A 19,130-nucleotide genomic window follows, 5' to 3' on the forward strand; every position below is an offset into this window, starting at 1 on the left:
CCCCCCATCCCTGCCCCTCTGTCTCTACCCACCACCCCCGTCTCAGAACCCTGTCCCAGCCCCTCAGCGCTCTGAGGTCTGCGGGGCACTCTTCCCCGCTCTGCTTTTTTGAACCATTTACTGTAACTCTCTGTCCAACTAAGCAGAGAATGAATAACATCCATGCAAAGGAGACTTTAACATGTCTCTCCTTTCTTTATTTTTCCTCCTTCGGTTTTCTTTCACTCTTTTTTACAATTTTTCTCTTTATGGCATTGACTAATAAACTTCCCTGGTGTCTCAGACAGTAAGAATCTGTCTGCAATGCAAGAGACCTGGGTTTGATCCCTGGGTTGGGAAGATCCCCTAGAGGAGGAAATGGCAACCCACTCAGGTATTCTTGCCTGGAGAATCCCAGGAATAGAGGAGTCTGGCGGGCCACAGTCCATGGGGTCTCAGAGTCGGACACAACTGAGCAACTAACACACAAAATGAACTTTCCCAGGATTCAGATCTTACTAATATTTCCTCTTAACATGTTCCTATTACTGACTGAAATTTCTTTACAAACTAGATGAATTTAAACCTCCCAGGACTGCGTCCTTGGGGCTCAGAGCATGCCAGTTTTCCGGAATGTGGTAGGCATCCCTACCCTGAAAGTCCAGGCTCAGGCAGGCCCAGCCTCTGGTGACACTCAGGTGCTGCTTTTGGGGGGAAGACAGGAGGCAGGCTGGGGCTGGGCCACCTTTATGTGGACCCCTGTTGTGTCACTCAGGGTCAGCTTATCTAATGGTCACTGACGGCTTCCCGCGGTGCTCGCTTTGCTGAGAGCCAGGCAGTCCTTCCGTGATAAAGGCTCAGTGAGCTGCTTCACACGGAAACACTTACAGCCGACCTGGCGCCGCCCTTTGTAGTAAATTGTTACTGGTCAGTTGCTCAGTCCTGTCGACTCTTTGCAACCCCGTGGACTGCAGCACGCCACGCCTCCCTGTCCTTCACCATCTCCTGGCGTTTGCTCAAATTCATGTCCATTGAGTCGGGGATGCCATCCAGCCATCTCGTCCTCTGTAGCAAATAGGAATTCTTTCTTCTCCACTTAATGAGGAAGGGGGCTGAAGATGAAGCTCCCTGGGATGCTCTGTGTGGTGGCTGGCCGCCTACTTCTGAGAGGGGCTGTGAGGAGGAGCGGGAGGTGTTCCTCAGCGTGTCCTGGGCCCCCGGGGAAGCCCAGGGTGGTTGGGCCGGGAGGAGTGGCTTCCTTTCTGAGTGCTGCAGCCCCGCTTCCTGCCGGCTCCTTCCCCCGGCCCGGCCCGGCCCCCCAGCCCCGACAGGGAGAGGTCTTCCCTTACAATTCCTGTTTGCACCCCCGCCTCCTCGCAGGGACTCAGCCATCTCCAGCAACAAGACACCGCATAACAGCTCCATCAGCCACATCGAGACGGTGCTGCAGCAGCTGGACGAGGCCCAGGCGCAGATGGAGGAGCTCTTCCAGGAGCGCAAGATCAAGCTGGAGCTCTTCCTGCAGCTGCGCATTTTTGAGCGGGATGCCATCGATGTGAGTGCCCCGCGGGCCCTACCTCCGTCCAGCCCCGCCCCCCGACGGGGCCCCGCCCCCGAGCCACGCCCTCGCCCACTGCCCCCTCCATCCAGGCCCCGCCCTTGCCCATTGCCCCCCTTTCTGTCTGCACCAGGAGGAGGACGAGGAGGGACAGAGTGGCCCCCACCCCAGCTCGGCCCCTGAATGAGAGGGCTCGACCCTGGTTGAGGCAGGTGGGCAGCGGGCAGACACCACACAGAAGGAGAGCAAAACGAGTGAGCTGTGAGGGTGCAGCCCAGGCAGGGCTTCTGCAGACAGGGCTACCTTGTGCCCTCGGCTGATCACCCTGGACCGGGCCCCCTGCACAGCCGTCCCCTCGTCCTGGGGGCAGATGCTCAGGGCAGGGATGGTCCTCCCCACTCTGTCCTCTTCCTCTCCCTGAGTGCTCCCTGAGCCTGCAGTAATGGTGTTTTATGTCCCAGGAAACGCCCCACCCACCCCCACCCTGCCCTGCCCCGCCCCACCTTTTTTTCCCCCCACAAAAATATTCTCAGGTTGCCTGTAATTCTTACCTAAAAATCGACTATTGCACCTTATACACGACTAGGAGAAAGGACAGGTTTCTTTTCTTCATCAGAAAGAGTTTCTTGATTTTCTGCCAGGCAAGACTTTATGTTTTTGAACTTTCCGAAGTTCAAGCAGAAGTCATTATCACTGGATGGCGCTGAATCTGTGTGTGAAACAGGATGATTCAGGAACCAGATACTCCTGGGGAGGCTGGCTTCCTGGAGCCCGAGGGCTTCATGAGCTGTTGGCAGGGGCCTACCTGCTGCCTGTTCAGGTACCTCCAGGCATCCCAGGCGGCCCATGCCCACCCGCCAGAGTCCGCAGAGCGGCTCTCTTGTCACTTGACCTGCATTTAGAACAGAGCCGTGAGGGCGGGGGGCTCCGGACCCCGCATACTGCAGAAGACAGAGGGGTGCAGGGCTCCCTCAGCTGAGCAGACCCTCTGCCTGAAGTGGTCCTGCGTCCCTCGGCCCAGCCCCAAGTGGCAGTTTGGTATTTTGGCCTCTCATGGGGCCTTTCGTGGCTGCTTGTCTAAACTTCTGTCAGCCTTTTTATTACATTAAAGAAAGGCCTTCTTAACTGTTAACCGGTGATGACAAGGAGTTAAACTCTGCCCATGTTGCCTGGTCAAACCTGTTCAAGGGCTTTGGTCTTGACTTTCCCATCCACATGGAGCCACGGAGAGAAGAGACACACTGGTCTCAGCCATCGTGTCTAGCCATGGTCAGGGTGCAGCACTGGGGGTCTCTGGGTCAGGGAGCAGCACTGGGGGGTCTCGGGGTCAGGGAGCAGTGCTGCATGAACAGAAGAGCCAGCGTAGCTGCCCTCCTCTCTCACCTCTATTTTGCAGAAATTACTCCTGTAAACTTAGCTGCTTATTAAATAGTTCCAATCAGGGACTACAAAGAAGCAATCAGAAGCACTATTCGAAGTATTCCTTCTGACATTTTGGTATTTGAAAAACAAAAAAAAGCTTGACTTTGTTTGTATTAATGCTGCTGCAAAAGGGAGAATTTTATTTTGATTGTGTTTCTTCTTTCATGAAACTCCTGTTTTAAAATGTAGTTGTTTAGTCGCTCAGTCGTGTCCGATTCTTTGCAACCCCATGGACTGCAGCATGGCCAGATTTCCCTGTCCTTCACCATGCTCAGATTCATGTCCATTGAGTCAGTGATGCCATCCAACCATCTCATCCTCTGTTGCCCCATTCTCCTCCTGCCTTCAGTCTTTCCCAGCCTCACGGTCTTATCTAGTGAGTCACCTCTTAGCATCAGGTGGCCAAAGTACTGGAGCTTCAGCATCAGTCTTTCCACTGAATATTCAGAATTGATTTCCTTTAATATTGACTGATTTGATCTCTTTGCAGTCCAAGGGACTCTCAAGAGTCTTCTCCAACACCACAGTTCAAAAGCATCAATTTTTCGGCGCTCAGCCTTCTACGGTCCAACTCCCACTTCCATACATGACTGCTGGAAAAACCATAGCTTTATCTATACGGGCCTTTGTTGGCAAAGTAATTTCTCTGCTTTTTTGATATGCTGTCTAGGTTTGTTTTTTCTTTCAAGGAGCAAGTGTCTTTTAATTTCATGGCTGCAGTCACCATCTGCAGTGATTTTGGAACCCAAGAAAATAATGTCTGTCACTGTTTCCACTGTTTCCACGTCTGTTTGCCATGAAGTCATTGGACTGGGTGCCATGATCTTAGTTTTTTGAATGTTGAGTGTTAAGCCAGCATTTTCACTCTCCTCTTCCACCTTCATCAAGAGGCTCTTTAGTTCCTCTTCGCTTTCTGCCCTAAGGGTGGTGTCATCTGCATATCTGAGGTTATTGATATTTTTCCCTGCAATCTTAATTCCAGCTAGTGCTTGCTTCATCCAGCCTGACATTTTGCATGATGTATTCTGCATATAAGTTAAATAAGCAGAGTGGCACTATACAGCCTTGACGTACTCCTTTCCCAATCTGGAACCAGTCTGTTGTTTCATGTCCAGTTTTAACTGTTGCTTCTGACCTGCATACAGATTTCTCAGGAAGCAGATCAGATGGTCTGGTATTCCCATCTCTTGAAGAATTTTCCACAATTTGTTGTGATCCACACAGTCAAAGGGTTTAGCATAGTCAGTGAAGCAGAAGTAGATATTTTTCTGGAATTCTGTTGGTTTTTCTATGAACCAGGGGACGTTGACAATTTGAAAAATCCAGCTTGTATATCTAGAAGTTCTCAGTTCATGAACTGTTGAAGCCTAGCTTGGAGGATTTTGAGCATTATTTTGCTAGCGTGTGAGATGAGTGCAACTATATGAAAATTTGAACTTTCTTTGGCATTGCCCTTCTTTGGGATTGGAATGAAAACTGATGTTTTTCAGTCCTGTGGCCACTGCTAAGTTTTCCAAATTTGCTGACATATTGAGTGCAGCACTTTAAGAGCCTCATCTTTTAGAATTTGAAATAGCTCAGCTGGAATTCCATCACCTCCACTAATTTTGTTCGTAGTGGATCAGGCTCAGCTAGGGATAAGTGTTTTCCTAAGCTGAGAAATTAAGCCAGCCTACAGTTCAGTCACAGACAAGCTAAAAGAAAGTCTGAAAGCTTTTAAAATGTCATAGCCTGAGAGCCTTCTGTTTCTCTTAGAGTAATCCTGAAAATGTAGAAAACCTGAGCATGTTAGGCTTTGCTGGGATTTCCTCTCTTGTCTGGGAAAATGCCCCATCTGGCTGCCCATAGCAGGCATGGCCCAGTCTCATGGAAGAAATTCATGGTACCTCGTCAGTGTTTAAAAATCCCCTGTATCACTTGTATTTGAATTGAAATAACCTTTCCATCTCTCAAAAGTGAAGCAGGATTTCCTGTAGCTTAGAATATTGGGATTTCAGTCTCCAGATAGCCCAAATAAAATCTGCTCCATTGATATGAAAAGAACAGCCAAAGCCTTATGCTAGCATCCTGTGACAGTTACAGAAAACAGCCATAGCTCTCTGTACATTTAGAAGGAAAAAGACTGTCTAAAAATTCAGGGATACATTAAAAAAAAAAATGGTATCTGAGTTATTTCTTCAAAGAATCCTGTTCAAAAAAGCCTTGCACTTTCTTGAGCTTTGTGTTTGCCACAGGTTTATTTTCTTGGCTTGCATGATGATTAACAAGCCGTAATGCCAAACGTGGGGACAGGATTTTTCCTGATGCTCCTTGATCCTGGCCGTCGCCAGGGTTTCCTTGTGCTCAGTGAGTATTTTTGAATCCTGCTGCTTTTAGCACATTGATCTTTGTTTATTGTCCATTTCTTGAGTGTTTTCTGAGCCTGACGTTGTCTGCGTGAAGCACTGTGGCTGAGTCTGTAACTCATCACCACACCTAATTCTTCTCCCTCAGGGTCAGAAAGCAAACAAACATTAAGAAAGAAAATTCCCTTTAGAATAGAGATCAAGGTTAAAGTTATAGTAATTTTTTTTTTCCTTTTAAAAAGTATTTTCTTTGTGACTTCTCGGTTTATGTCTAACTTGGCATTGTTTAAAATTATTAATTTGCAAGTGGATATAATTATAAATGAATTAACTTGCAAATGAATATATTAATGTAACAGACACATATATTATGCAGACCCAGTTATAAAAGAAGAAATCATGGAGATTTAGGCAGTAGGAATTTGGAGAAGCCTTAAGATTTTTATTCTTTCCCATCTCACAGCTGGATTCTGTGTAAACTCTCACATTCTCAAATTAATTTCACGACAGCTCCTATGGATAAAAGAAATTAGGATCCATGGGAAATGTAGAGATAATATTTGTTCACAAGAAAGTTTTTCCTCTTTTCTGGATTTTATAATTTTGGTCATTATTTTTAAAAAGTATATCATGTAAGTTTTCAGACCTACATAAAAGTAGCAAAAATAGTACAGTGACTTTCCAAGTGCCTGTCATCTAAATTTGATGAATTTGCCCATCTTACCAAGTATCCTCCTTTTGATATTGTTGTGCTATGGTGTTTTAGAGGAAAAACTCGACCAGCTGGTAGTGTTTCACTCCTAAAGACTTTGCAAGTACCTCTAAAAAGTAGGCCATTTTCTTACATAACCACATCCCAAGCACCCTGCCAGTTTAAGAGTGTTTCTTTGTTACCTGCTAACACTCAGCCTCTGTTCAGATTTCTACAAGTGCTGCAGAGAGGAGGCACATGAGGTCTGCTCCTGCATTTGTGGTTAATGTTTTCATCTGGAAGTGTCTCTCTCTGCCCTTCTCTTTTTTGCTGTGTGATGACTCGTTTAAGTAACAAGTTATCAAAAGAACCAGGTCCCACATTTTGCCTTTTTTCACTTGATTTCTTCTAGGCTGTTTAACCATGTTTCTTTCCTTGGCATTGTCTGTAACCTTACAAGGTGGATGGTGGTGGTAGTTTAGTCACAGAAGTCGTGTCTGACTCTTACAACCCCATGGATTGTGTAGCCCACCAGGTTCCTCTGCCCATGGGATTTCCCGGGCAAGAATAGTGGAGTGGGTTGCCATTTCCTTCTCCAAAGAAGGTAGATGGAAAGACCCGATCAGATTCGGCTTCCTTTTGGTTCCCAAAGCTCCACAGCTGACGCTACTTGGCTCTTCCACAAGGCGGCTTGTGTCCTGTCTGGTCCCCCTTCTTCAGGGATGCTGCGGGTAGTCTGCAATCCCAGGAGGTGCCCCATCAGCCTCTCTCTGATAGTCCACTAGGTACTGATGACCTTGACCTGAATAGGTGATTTACTAGGATTTATTGTTAGAAGTTTTCTAATTTTATTATTTCTACACTTAATAGCTAGATTTAACCATAAAGAGGAACTTTGCTTCATCATTTTGTGCTTGAATAATTAGTTTTCTCTTCTAAGAACCAATTTTGAGGATAAAGCTTGATTCCTTTTAATCAGAACCAAAGAGCTTTTCATTAACTTTTTGGATTTTAGCTCTTCTCTTCTAACATCACTGGGAGTTAATGGGCTTCTTTATAGTCGGTGTATTTGATTCAGTTGTGGTCATTTTTTAGGGCCTAACTGTCCTGTCTTTGGCCAGTAGGAGCCCCGTCCGCTGGCTTCTGTGTCCTTCTGACGCAGTCTCACCCATCTCTCCCTCCCTGACTCGGCCCTGAGAAGTGTCACAGCAGCTTTCACTCTTCACGTCTTGGTCCTAAGCGGATGATGTCCCCTTTTCAGATCATCTCAGACCTGGAGTCTTGGAACGATGAGCTTTCTCAGCAAATGAACGACTTCGACACGGAGGACCTCACGATCGCGGAGCAGCGCCTGCAGCACCACGCGGACAAGGCCCTGACCATGAACAACCTGACCTTCGACGTCATCCACCAAGGGCAGGACCTGCTGCAGTACGTCAACGAGGTGCAGGCTTCCGGTGAGCAGCCCGCCCGCCCCGCCTCGGCCGGGGCTGCCACTTACCCTGGGATTCAGGTGTCACACCTGCTCTCTGAATGGAGACGTGTGCTTGCTTTCACCCACGTGAAAGTGTATGTGTTAGTCGTTCAGTCGTGTCTGACTCTTTGCGACCCTATGGACTGTAGCCCTCCAGGCTTCTGTCCATGGGGATTCTGCCGGCAAGAATACTGGAGTGGGTAGCCTTTCCCTTCTCCAGGGGATCTTCCCAACCCAGGGACTGAACCCCAGTCTCCTACATTGCAGGCAGTTTCTTTACCATCTGAGCCACCAGGGAAGCCCTCACCTGCATGATATGTTCATATTTAACATTATGACTAGTGTACTTCCCCCTAATATTCTTTCATGTTATTTCAAGTGGCATGAAGGTTTGTTTTATAAATGATTTATTGTTGTATCTCCATGAATGAAAAGTAAACCCCAAGAAAATATTTTCATGTCCTTTGTTTTTTTTTCTCAGTTTACATTTTACCAGCAGATGTCACTGTAGGCTCAAAACCGTGGAGGGGACTGTAGTGTTAGAAATTTAGCAGCAGCAGAAGGCAATGGCACCCCACTCCAGTACTCTTGCCTGGAAAATCCCACGGGTGGAGGAGCCTTGTAGGCTGCAGTCCATGGAGTCGCTAGGAGTCAGACATGACTGAGCAACTTCATTTTCACTTTTCACTTGGATGCGTTGGAGAAGGAAATGGCAACCCACTCCAGTATTCTTGCCTGGAGAATCCCAAGGACGGGGGCGCCTGGTGGGCTGCCGTCTATGGGGTCGCACTGAGTCGGACACGACTGAAGCAACTTGGCGGCAGCAGCAGCATACTGCATTACTCCCGTTACACAGGTCAGATTCAGTGCTTTCTCAAGAGTTGAACAGGTATGCGGTAGATAACAAAAATAAGCCAAAGTTCGCTCGTTTATAAAGGACTTCTCACTTTGACCAGATATCTGTATAGGAGGAAAAGCAGATAAATAGGTAATGAGTTTGGTTTGATTGTGCTTAGTCTGTCAGTCATGTCCAACTCTGAAACCCCATGGACTGTAACCCACCAGGCTCCTCTGTTTGTGGGATTCTCCAGGCAAGAATACTGGAGTGGGTTGCCATGCCCTTCTCCAGGGAATCTTCTCAACCCGGGTTTCCCGCAGTGGTTTGATTAGCTGTACCTTAAATTTGGCTTTGGACCCCATCAGACTCATCCTCCGAGACACACTCGTGTGCTCAGAGGTGCACGTAAACCCCCTCTACTGGCCTCGGCCTTCCCAGTCACGGCTGGGCCCCCGCCGGGTAGGCAGGTCAGGTTCCAGATGCAGCGTGTCCATCATGCACCCGATAAGAACAGGTTGAAGTGCTGGTTGAGCTCAGGGTGTCCCTTCAACGTCCGCAGGCGTGGAGCTGCTTTGCGACAGAGATGTGGACATGGCCACGCGAGTCCAGGACTTGCTGGAGTTTCTGCACGAGAAGCAGCAGGAGCTGGACCTCGCGGCTGAGCAGCACCGGAGGCACCTGGAGCAGTGCGTGCAGCTGCGCCACCTGCAGGCCGAAGTCAAGCAGGTGAAGGGGCGGCCGGGGCCCGAGCCGGGCCAGGAGGGCCCACGGGAAAGGGGCGGCTGGGGTGCGCGAGCGCTGGGGAAGGCTGGCCCTGTTCAGAACACAGCCCTCCTGATGTACGGGTAGAGCTCACCCCCTGACGCAGCTGCAGGCTGAAGTCAAGCACGTGAAGGAGCGGCCGGAGGCCTGAGCCCGGGCCCAGGAGGGCCCACGGGAAAGGAGCGGCCGGAGGCCTGAGCCGGGGCCAGCAGGGCCCATGGGCGTGCGAGCGCTGGGGAAGCCTGGCCCTGTTCAGAACACAGCCCTCCTGATGTACGGGTAGAGCTCACCCTCTGATGCAGCTGCAGCTAGCTGAAAACAGCCAGTGCCCGGGCAGCTGTGTACTTATTACTCTAGTAGAAAAGCCTTCGCCACCCGGCAGGCCAATCACTTACGAGTCACCTCCCTTTCGCTTGTTTTGTCATTGGTAATCTCCTGCCTGAAACTCTGAATGTGGTGCTTCCTGGGCTGAATAAATATATGATTTTTTTTTTTTTCCTCCCCAAATAAGCTATTATTAATCTGCCCCAGACCACAGGCTTTGTATGGCTGGGGTCTTCTTGTTTTGTCAGAACTCTCTACTGCCACCTGCCAGATAGCATGGCAAAATAAAAATGGACATCTGGAACAGATTTGTTTCAGCTCAGTGCCCATGGGATTCCATGCCTGTGTGTATTAAGCATGTCCATGACATTTTACATCGTGAGCCAGGGGAACCATGGAAGTATGGATTCCCAGGATTCTGGTAGATGAACAGAAAAACACATGTTAAGTTTGATCAGAGAAGACTTAATGGTTGCCAAATGGCTGCCAAGTGGCCATTGTAGCCCCAGCCATCACCTCCACATTCCAGGCATCAGGAAGGGGAAAGCATAACAAGAAAGAGGCAGCACCTGCATCAGTAAAGAAAGATGTTCCCCAAATGCTCCCAAAAGCTCTTGCTTTGATCTCAGTGGCTGAAATTATGTCATACCTGTCGCAAGCTGTCATGGTAGCTGAGAAGTGGCTTTATCTCAAGCTCTTTTCCACAAGTTGGGATTTTTCTGAATAAAAGAGATGAGGAAAGTAGGTGTTGGGTAGGTAACCAGCAATTTCTGCCATAAGCGACTGTCCAGATTGACCTTCCACACTCCCTGTGGCTTCCACAGTCAGAACTGACTTCCGGTTCGGTGATGCTGAGACTGGTGGTGTGGTCCTGATTTTCAGCAGACCACGGAGCTCATCCTTTGGTTCCTGTGCTGTCTCAGTACTGACACTAATGTGGAGGATACGTTAGTAAGACCAAGGAGCTTATCAAGCAGTTTGGTTATTCTGCATGTTCCTCAGACCTTAAAGGAGTGAAAGATACATGCATTTTTTATTATCGGGAAATTCTCTGCAGTAGTAGGTTTTCTACCGTGTGATTCTCAATTCTGTGTTGACCCATGGACTAATGATCACTCCTCTGGATGCTCAACCCTTTTCAGTTCTCACTTGAAACTAAACGTGAGAGAATTGATTTTCTTTTTATTTTTTAAAGTTGAGGTTTTATATGTGTGTGTGTGTAAACTTGTATTTTTTTATTTTTGGTTGTGCTGGCTCTTCCTTGCTGCCTGGGCTTTTCTCGAGCTGTGGCGGGTGGAGGCTCCTCTCCAGCTGCAGTGTGCAGGCTTCTCATTGCAGTGGCTGGTCTCGTGGAGCACAGGCTGTCGGACGTGCTGGCTTCAGTGGTTGCAGCCCCCAGGCTCTAGAGCACAGGCTCAGTCATTGTGGCGCACGGGCTTAGTTGCTCCAAGGCTTGTGGGATCTTCCCGGACCAGGGAAGGAACCCGTGTGTCTCCTACACTGGCAGATTCTTTACCCCTGAGCCACCAGGGAGGCCCCAGAATTAATTTCAAAATGCAGCACTTAACGCTCAGATCACACGGAAGGGAAGCAGGCAGTTGCCAGTAGGGTCACAAGGAAGTCAGTGGTCCCTAGCCGACAGGAGCCGCCTGACCGCCCGGCCCTCGGGCCACATTGCCGCTGCACCGTGCCCGGACGCCCCGGGAGGGGCCGCTGCTGAGAGTCCCCCGTGTTGTGTTCCAGGTGCTGGGCTGGATCCGCAACGGAGAGTCCATGCTGAACGCCGGGCTCATCGCGGCCAGCTCGCTGCAGGAGGCGGAGCAGCTGCAGAGGGAGCACGAGCAGTTCCAGCATGCCATCGAGGTGGGGACCCAGGAGCCCTCGGAGCCCGGCCCGTCCGGCCTCAGGGCCAGCCCGCTAGGCCCCCTCCCGCAGCCCCCGCAGTGAGCGTGTCACAGGAGCAGCTAGTCCAGCAAGCGCTAGATGCGCCCATGCCGCCAGGGTGGCCTCGCCACAAGGGCCCCGGGGGCCGAGGGTAGCTCCCCCTGCTGTCCCGTGGCTGGCAGGCCCCTGGAAGGAACACCTTGGCACCAGGACGCCCACGCTGAGGTCTTCGCTGAGGTTCCGTCCATTTTGCTGGTCTCAAAGGCACAGCCCACTGCTGTGTAAGCAGTCTTGACAGAGCAGGGCGTGCACTGGGGGTGGGTTATTTTCATGGCTCCATTGTTATTTTCATAAATCCAATGAATTTTCATAGATCCATTGTCTGGCACGGACCTCCAGAGAGCACAGTTGGTTCATTCTTGGCTTTTTTTAACTGTGTCTCTCTTTCTCTTTTTTCTTTTAATCAATAGTTCTTGAAAACCTGACTTGTCCAAAGTATAAGGTCCAAGTGAAATAAAGAGTGTTCACTTAGACCACCTTTTTCTCTACTCGTTCATTTGCCTCTGGCTGCTCTTAGGAGAAGGATCAATGGACACAGTACACTTGGAACATTTCAGCAGCTTTTTTTTTTTCTAGAATATTGGCCACTAAGGGTTTTTCCTGCTGTTTCTAAAAAGTTGAAAATCCCACAGCTGAGACCCATGCTGGAAAATTCCTAAGGCATTTATTTCATCCTTCATTGGGTAAACACAAACAGTTGTGGGTCGGCATAAAGACTTCCTTTCGCTAACCTGTTGGCTGTGTTTTTCCGAGTGTCCTAATGAAGTCATGTTAACTAGAGTTGTTTCCGTGAAAGTAAGCAGCACTAAAGAAGCCACAGCCTTCCCCGTGAGTGTGTGGCGTGACCCCCCCAACTCAAGAGCCTCCCCTCTCCCCTCCCCCTTAGAAGACACACCAGAGCGCCCTGCAGGTCCAGCAGAAGGCCGAGGCCATGCTGCAGGCCAATCACTATGACATGGACATGATCCGGGACTGTGCTGAGAAGGTCGCCTCGCACTGGCAGCAGCTCATGCTCAAGATGGAAGACCGGCTGAAGCTGGTGAACGCGTCCGTGGCCTTCTACAAGACCTCGGAGCAGGTGGGGCCCCTGCCCACGCGTCCCCGGGGCCCTACTTCCTCGGGCGACTCAGTCCCTGCCTGGCCAGGCATTCCCGGACCAGTCAAGTCCCAGTGTAGCAGAGAAGAGCAGCCCCATAGACTTCGGACTATTCTTGCTTATTAGGATTATTATTCCTTAGGTATCAAGGAATAACAGGTTGGAAAGGATCTGAGAAGAGACATCCCTTTCCCTCTTATTTAAATATACTTCCTGAAGCAGGGCAGATTGAGACAGGAAAATCCCCTTTCGTCTGTCCTTGTTCTGAAAAGCCCACGTGCATCCCCACGTCTGGTGATGGCCTCGGCGCTCGGGCCAGGACCGGTCACCCCTCCTGTCCCCTGCCAGGAGGCCCCCCTGAGCCCGGCCCCTGTCCCGCTGCAGGTATGCAGCGTCCTGGAGAGCCTGGAGCAGGAGTACAAGAGGGAAGAGGACTGGTGCGGAGGGGCTGACAAGCTGGGCCCCAACTCCGAGACGGACCACGTCACCCCCATGATCAGCAAGCACCTCGAACAGAAGGAAGCGTTCCTGAAGGTATGGAGCCGGCCTTCTGGGTGCTGGTCCCTCGCTCACGGGGTTCGTAGGCCCAGGAGGCTCCACCTGAGCCTGGGGAGTATCTGGATGCCTTCGTCCCTGCATGCCCCCAGTGTAGGGAGTGATGGGGTGACCCTGCTACCTTGGTGGCTCAGACGGTAAAAAAAAATCCACCTGCGATGTAGGAGACTCGGGTTCGATCCCTGGGTCGGGAAGATCCCCTGGAGAAGGCTACCCACACCAGTATTCTTGCCTGGAGAATCCCATGGACAGGGGAACCTGGCGGGCTACAGTCCATGGGGTCATGAAGAGTCAGACATGACTGAGTGGCTATCACCTTTCACTTTTGCATCAGCAACAAGTTAACTGATCAGAGATCTTGAAGTCTTTTTTCAGTTGTGATTTACGCTCTCCTTCTAGTTTTCACAGAGAAAGAGCTAGACAGAAATCCGTGTGTATAAAGAATGGGTGGAAGTCCCAATACCAAGTGATTCTGAACTGACATGCAGAAATTGATTTGCTGAAACAAAAGTGCTTAGAGCTCAAAATAATCTTCCTTTGGAAATTTAGCCTTTTTAGGAACAAAGACCATCTCGGAACATGTGTGAGCCCAGTGTAGAGTGGACACAGCAGGAACGCCCCTTGGGGTCACACGACCAGTTACTAATGCTTATTCAGGAAATGTTTCCTGCAAGAGAAATTTAATCCCGTTCAGGCCCAGCTGGAAGTCTTAACTCTAAGAAGGTTTAAATAAGTCACTTTTCAAGGCTGCCTTGTTATTTTCATATACAGTCACACACGAGTCACTGGTGTGCTTCACAATAGTTAAATTTTAAAAAGGGGTTGAAAGATTTAGCTACATTAATTTGGAACAGTTTTCCACCTTGCGTTCTTCCACTTGTGAAAATGACCTCCTGGGTTCTGCTGGTGGCCACTCAGACGTGTTGAAAATGGGTTTGGAGTTTACTGTCCATTGTTGCTTGAAGGAGTTGAGTTTTCCTCGTGGCTCTAGCATCCTGACCTTGGCCGACACCATATCCGGTCATGTTTAATCACTTCTGTTTCTGTTTCATTTTGAAGGTGATCCTCTGAGCTGATGGAGTTATTAGAGTTATTGTTTGGTCTGAGAGAACAAATTGTAACTCTTTGAAAACTCTTAAACCTAGTATATGACCTGTTATGAGCTTCTCCCACAGAGGTTTTCTTTTAAGCAAATCAAGGTGGGAAAATGGAGCTTCCCAGGGTCTTCAGTTACACCTGTTCAAATAGAATCTGAAAGCCCCTTCCCCTGCTTGTTGCTGCCGTTTAAGTTTACAAACAAAAATCAAACACAGACTGGGTCAGATTCTTTCATTCATCTAGGATTATGTCTTTGACGTGTTGGACATTTTCAAACATTTTATTGCAGAAGTTTAAAAATGTGTACAAAAATTGAGAGAATCGATAATGAACCCATGTGTACCTCTCACCCAGATTCAGTAATTACCAACATATGGGCATATACCCATCTTTACTGGATAATTTTAAATTCTAGGTATTATGCCAGTTTATTTATAAGTACTTCTGTGTGTGTCTAAGTATTTAAATTCTTCCTTTCTAAAACCATTGAAGGTATGAAAGTGTTAGTCGCTCAGTCGTAGCCAGCTCTTTTGTGACCCCATGGACTACCTGTAGTCCTCCAGGCTTCTCTGTCCATGGAATTCTCCAGGCCAAGAATACTGGAGTGGGTGGCCGTTTCCTCCTCCAAGGGATCTTACTGACCCAGGGATTGAACCCAGGTCTCCTGCATTGCTGGCAAATTCTTTACCATCTGAGCCACTAGGGAATCCCTCTGAAACCATTCTGTAACCACAATACCATTATCGGATCTGAAATAGTAATAACAACTTATTTTATGTAAAATTCAGCAGTGTTCAAATTTCTCCAGTTGTCCCATGAATTTGTTTCTATACCTGGTCTTAATTAAAATCCAGACAAAGCCCATGCACTGATTTGATTGGTATGTCTCTTAAATCTTAGTCTAAACCTATCCTCCCTTTTTCAATTAGCATTTATTAAGTAAAGAAATGAATTATTCATACTGTGGAGTTTCCCTCACCCCGGGTCTGATGATTGCATCCTGTGGGTCACTTAGCACCATCCTGGATTCTCTGCATTTCTCTTGGCTGGATTGAGGGCCTTGATCAGGTTCGGGTTTGAGTGAGTGTGTGGGCCGTGCTTAGGGTGCCTCATGGGTGATGCTGTGTATTTCCCATAGCATTGCCTCAGGACCCACACTGTCCCCTCCGGCTGTCTCTGTGATCTGAAGGTTTATCAGAGCCTCAGACTCGGTAAGCCCGTACGTAGCATCCCTCGTGTACTTTCACATCAGCCTTTAATCCACTGGGTTTAGCTGCCAGTGGTGGTATCACTTCCTTAGGAGCTGCACCAGGGTGGTAGTCTTATCGTTCCTTCTGTCTTGGTTAGATGGAAATTATTTCCTCCTCAGTTATTTGGTTACGCTAGAATAGAGTTTGGCCAAATAATGTGGGATTTATGCGTGACCGTTTCCCTCTCTTGATGATTTTCAGAATAGTAAGCCGTTTCCCTGGCAACCTCTGCCTGCGATCAGCGTGTTCTTGTAGCATCATCATGGGTTTTAGCATTTGGTGTGTTTCAGTCACTCGCTGAAATCAGGTGTATGTCTTTTCATATCCTCAACTTGTCCTGCTGGTGACAGCCCCTTCCAGTCAGGCTGGCTCGGACGTCCCTTTGACATGACCCCAGCAGTCGTCATGGCTTTCTTGCTGTTTGACATGACAGCTTATTTCAGTCTGATCAGAAGAGGCTCATGGTGTATTTTTCTCATTAAAAAAAAGATACCGCAGCCCCTGAAAAGGCCTAGGAACAGTGCTCAGCCCACTGATGACGAGCGTCCCTTGTGCCCAGGTTGTGGGCTCTTAGTACCGTTCACTTACAAGAAGGACACGGAGCTCCTTGAGGAGAAGATTGACTCCAGATGTGGGCTAGGCAATGGGCAAGATATTTCCCTTTCTAATATAATTAAGGGATTTTAATCCCTTTAATCCCCCTGAACCATTTTGATTTATATTTATCTGTCTTCTGTTAAATAAAACTTTAATACATTAATGAAATTACTTATTTGACTTCTAAACATACGCTATCAGTTGTCTGTTACCGCAGTAAAACCATATAACAAACCACCGTGCAGTTCAGTGGCTCAAACCAAAGGGTTACAGGCTAAGACCTGACGGCTAAATGCATTTACTCCCATTGATTTAAGTGTCATCCGTGGCTGCCTTCAGCTACAGTGGGCAGGTTGAGTAGGTACAGCGGAGTCACGGAGACTGCGTGACTCGAGAGCTGAAAATACGTACTGTCTGCCCGCTGCAGAATTCCCAGCACGGTTTAGCCCAGCCCTCCAACCTAGAGTTTCTCCCACTGCTACGGTCAGGTATTGGCCAGGGATGCAGTCACCTCAAGGCTAAACTGGGAAAAAAGGCTTCACTTCCCCTCTGGCTGCAGCCCAGTGGTCACCTTCAGTCCCTGGCCCCCTGGACCTCACCACGGGGCAGCTCTCAACATAGCAGCTGGCATCATCGGAGCAAGGGCGCCAAGACTGAGATTTTTTTTTTTTTTTAATTGCAGTGGGATTCAGCCTATGTATTCTCCAGACTGCAGATTGGCCAGATGGACGCTTTAGATGTGTGATAGAGCTCCATGTCCCATCAGTAGTATACACGGAAGGCATGTGTGTGTGAACCCTGTGAACACGTTGCTCTGCTTTGTTGCTTAGGCTTGCACGCTTGCCAGGAGGAATGCGGACGTCTTCCTGAAGTACCTGCACAGGAACAGCGTGAACATGCCAGGCATGGTGACACACATCAAAGCCCCCGAGCAGCAAGTGAAAAGTGAGTGCGCCAGGGCTCGGCTGGCAGGGGAGCCAACAGCGTGTGCTCGGACATCTGCTCCAGGGCTTCGTTTCATCTTTTAAAAATTTTTTTTGGTGTTTTTATTTTTGTTTCCGTTATGAAAGTATGATATCACGTTTATAGGAGACTTGGAAGACACAGAACTAAGTTACATATAGTTCCACTATATATTACAATGTTTTAAGTAGATAATTAAGACTTTTAGTTGGGGTTACAATATCAAACTCTCAAAAATTTGTAGAATGAAAATACAGAGAAGTAGAGAATATAGTAGACCTGGAAAGCACACTCTGCACCAGTTCAACACAATTAAGATTTATCCAGTTTTCACACAACAGTAGGATACAAATTCCATTCCAATTCCCATAGACGATAAACTAGGAGACGCTGGAACATATCCAGGGACATAAAACAATGTGCAAGAGTTTCATGGTCTAAAGGTATTGAAGTCATACAGAATCTTTTCTCTTATCACTGTGGAATTATGTTAGAAATCAGTATCAAAAGATATCTGAAAAGAAGCCTTTTTTTTTTAATAATTTATTTTTTTTACTTTACAATTCTGTATTGGTTTTGGCATACATTGACATAAATCCACCACGGGTGTACATGCGTTCCCAAACATGAACCCCTCTCCCACCCCCCTCTCCACAACATCTCTCTGGGTTATCCCTGTGTACCAGCCCCAAGCATGCCATATCCTGCATCAGACATAGACTGGCAATTCGATTCTTACATGATATTATACATGTTTCAATGTCATTCTCCCAAATCATCTCGCCCTCTCCCTCTCCCACTGAGTCCAAAAGTCCATTATACCCATCTGTGTCTTTTTTGCTGTCCTGCATACAGGGTCATCATTGCCATCTTTCTAAATTCCATATATATGTGTTAGTATACTGTATTGGTGTTTTTCTTTCTGGCTTACTTCACTCTGTATAATCGGCTCCAGTTTCATCCATCTCATCAGAACTGATTCAAATGTATTCTTTTTAATGGCTGAGTAATACTCCATTGTGTATATGTACCACAGCTTTCTTATCCATTCATCTGCTGATGGACATCTAGGTTGTTTCCATGTCCTGGCTATTATAAACAGTGCTTCGATGAACATTGGGGTACATGTGTCTCTTTCAATTCTGGTTTCCTCGGTGTGTATGCCCAGCAGTGGGATTGCTGGGTCATAAGGCAGTTCTATTTGCAATTTTTTAAGGAATCTCCACACTGTTGTCCATAGTGGCTGTACTAGTTTGCATTCCCACCAACAGTGTAGGAGGGTTCCCTTCTCTCCACACCCTCTCCAGCATTTATTGCTTGCAGATTTTTGGATCGCAGACATTCTGACTGGTGTGAAGTGGTACCTCTCCTGCAGCTCAATTCCAGAAAAATAAACGACCCAATCAAAAAATGGGCCAAAGAACTAAATAGACATTTCTCCAAAGAAGACATACAGATGGCTAACAAACACATGAAAAGATGCTCAACATCACTCATTATTAGAGAAATGCAAATCAAGAACCCATTTTTTTAAGTGCAGTGTGACATTTACCAAGAGAGATCTTTGACTTAGCCGTTGAAAACCTCAATAAAGTTAGACTGAAAAATCACAGAAGGTAATTGCAGAGAAGAAAGCATGTAAATGAGAAACTAATGTCAAAATGAGAAACTAATATCAAAGATACTGTAAAAACCCCACGTATTTGGAAATTAAATGTCCACCAGGGGTTCATTTTAAATGTCTTTTTAATTTCATTAAAGTTAATCATAAGTTATCTTACTTTAGTAATAAAATATTTAATAAACATAGGTTTATAATTTATTGAGTCAAGTTGAGGGAGAAAATGCAACATGTTCAAGATATTTATTAACATAGACTGTTTTATTCAAAGTAAGTGAAAATATGAATTGGGGAAAAAATGAAAACCAGAATTATCTATAGGCCAATTATTTTTAAAAGTTTAAATCACAAAAATGAAATACCCATTTCATTGCTACACTGTTACCAGTTTTATATACTTAAAGCATTATTAATAAAAGCAAATTGCGAAAGAAAGTTATGTAGATGGGTATCCTTTGAATTAAAAAATCTGTAAAAACCATATACACATATTCAGAAATGCATCGAAAAAGACCTGGGAGCAATTATACTAGACTGTAGGCAGCGTTGAGACAAGTGGAAGTTAAGGCTACTGATAATTTTTAAGCCATAGAATTCTGATTGACTGTTTTGC

At 47.3% G+C, this 19,130-nt stretch overlaps 1 protein-coding gene across 2 annotated transcripts in view; it reads left to right on the plus strand.

Moving 5' to 3' along the window:
• Positions 1-474: 474 nt before the first annotated feature.
• LOC120879289 (triple functional domain protein) overlaps positions 475-19,130 on the plus strand; it is a 151,105-nt gene continuing 132,449 nt past the window's right edge. Inside the window, exons 1-7 of one of the 2 annotated variants that reach the window (XM_040262249.1) lie at positions 475-1,534; positions 7,257-7,452; positions 8,867-9,033; positions 11,137-11,256; positions 12,224-12,415; positions 12,818-12,967; positions 16,764-16,878. In XM_040262249.1, the coding sequence (XP_040118183.1) occupies positions 1,079-1,534; positions 7,257-7,452; positions 8,867-9,033; positions 11,137-11,256; positions 12,224-12,415; positions 12,818-12,967; positions 16,764-16,878 (1,396 nt within the window). In that variant the 5' untranslated portion in view covers positions 475-1,078. The remainder of the gene's footprint in view (positions 1,535-7,256; positions 7,453-8,866; positions 9,034-11,136; positions 11,257-12,223; positions 12,416-12,817; positions 12,968-16,763; positions 16,879-19,130) is intronic. The other variant, XM_040262248.1, reaches the window with a different exon arrangement.

Source organism: Oryx dammah, unplaced genomic scaffold (assembly GCF_014754425.2).
Source record: "Oryx dammah isolate SB20612 unplaced genomic scaffold, SCBI_Odam_1.1 HiC_scaffold_20, whole genome shotgun sequence".
In the NCBI taxonomy this organism is placed as follows: Eukaryota; Metazoa; Chordata; class Mammalia; order Artiodactyla; family Bovidae; genus Oryx; species Oryx dammah.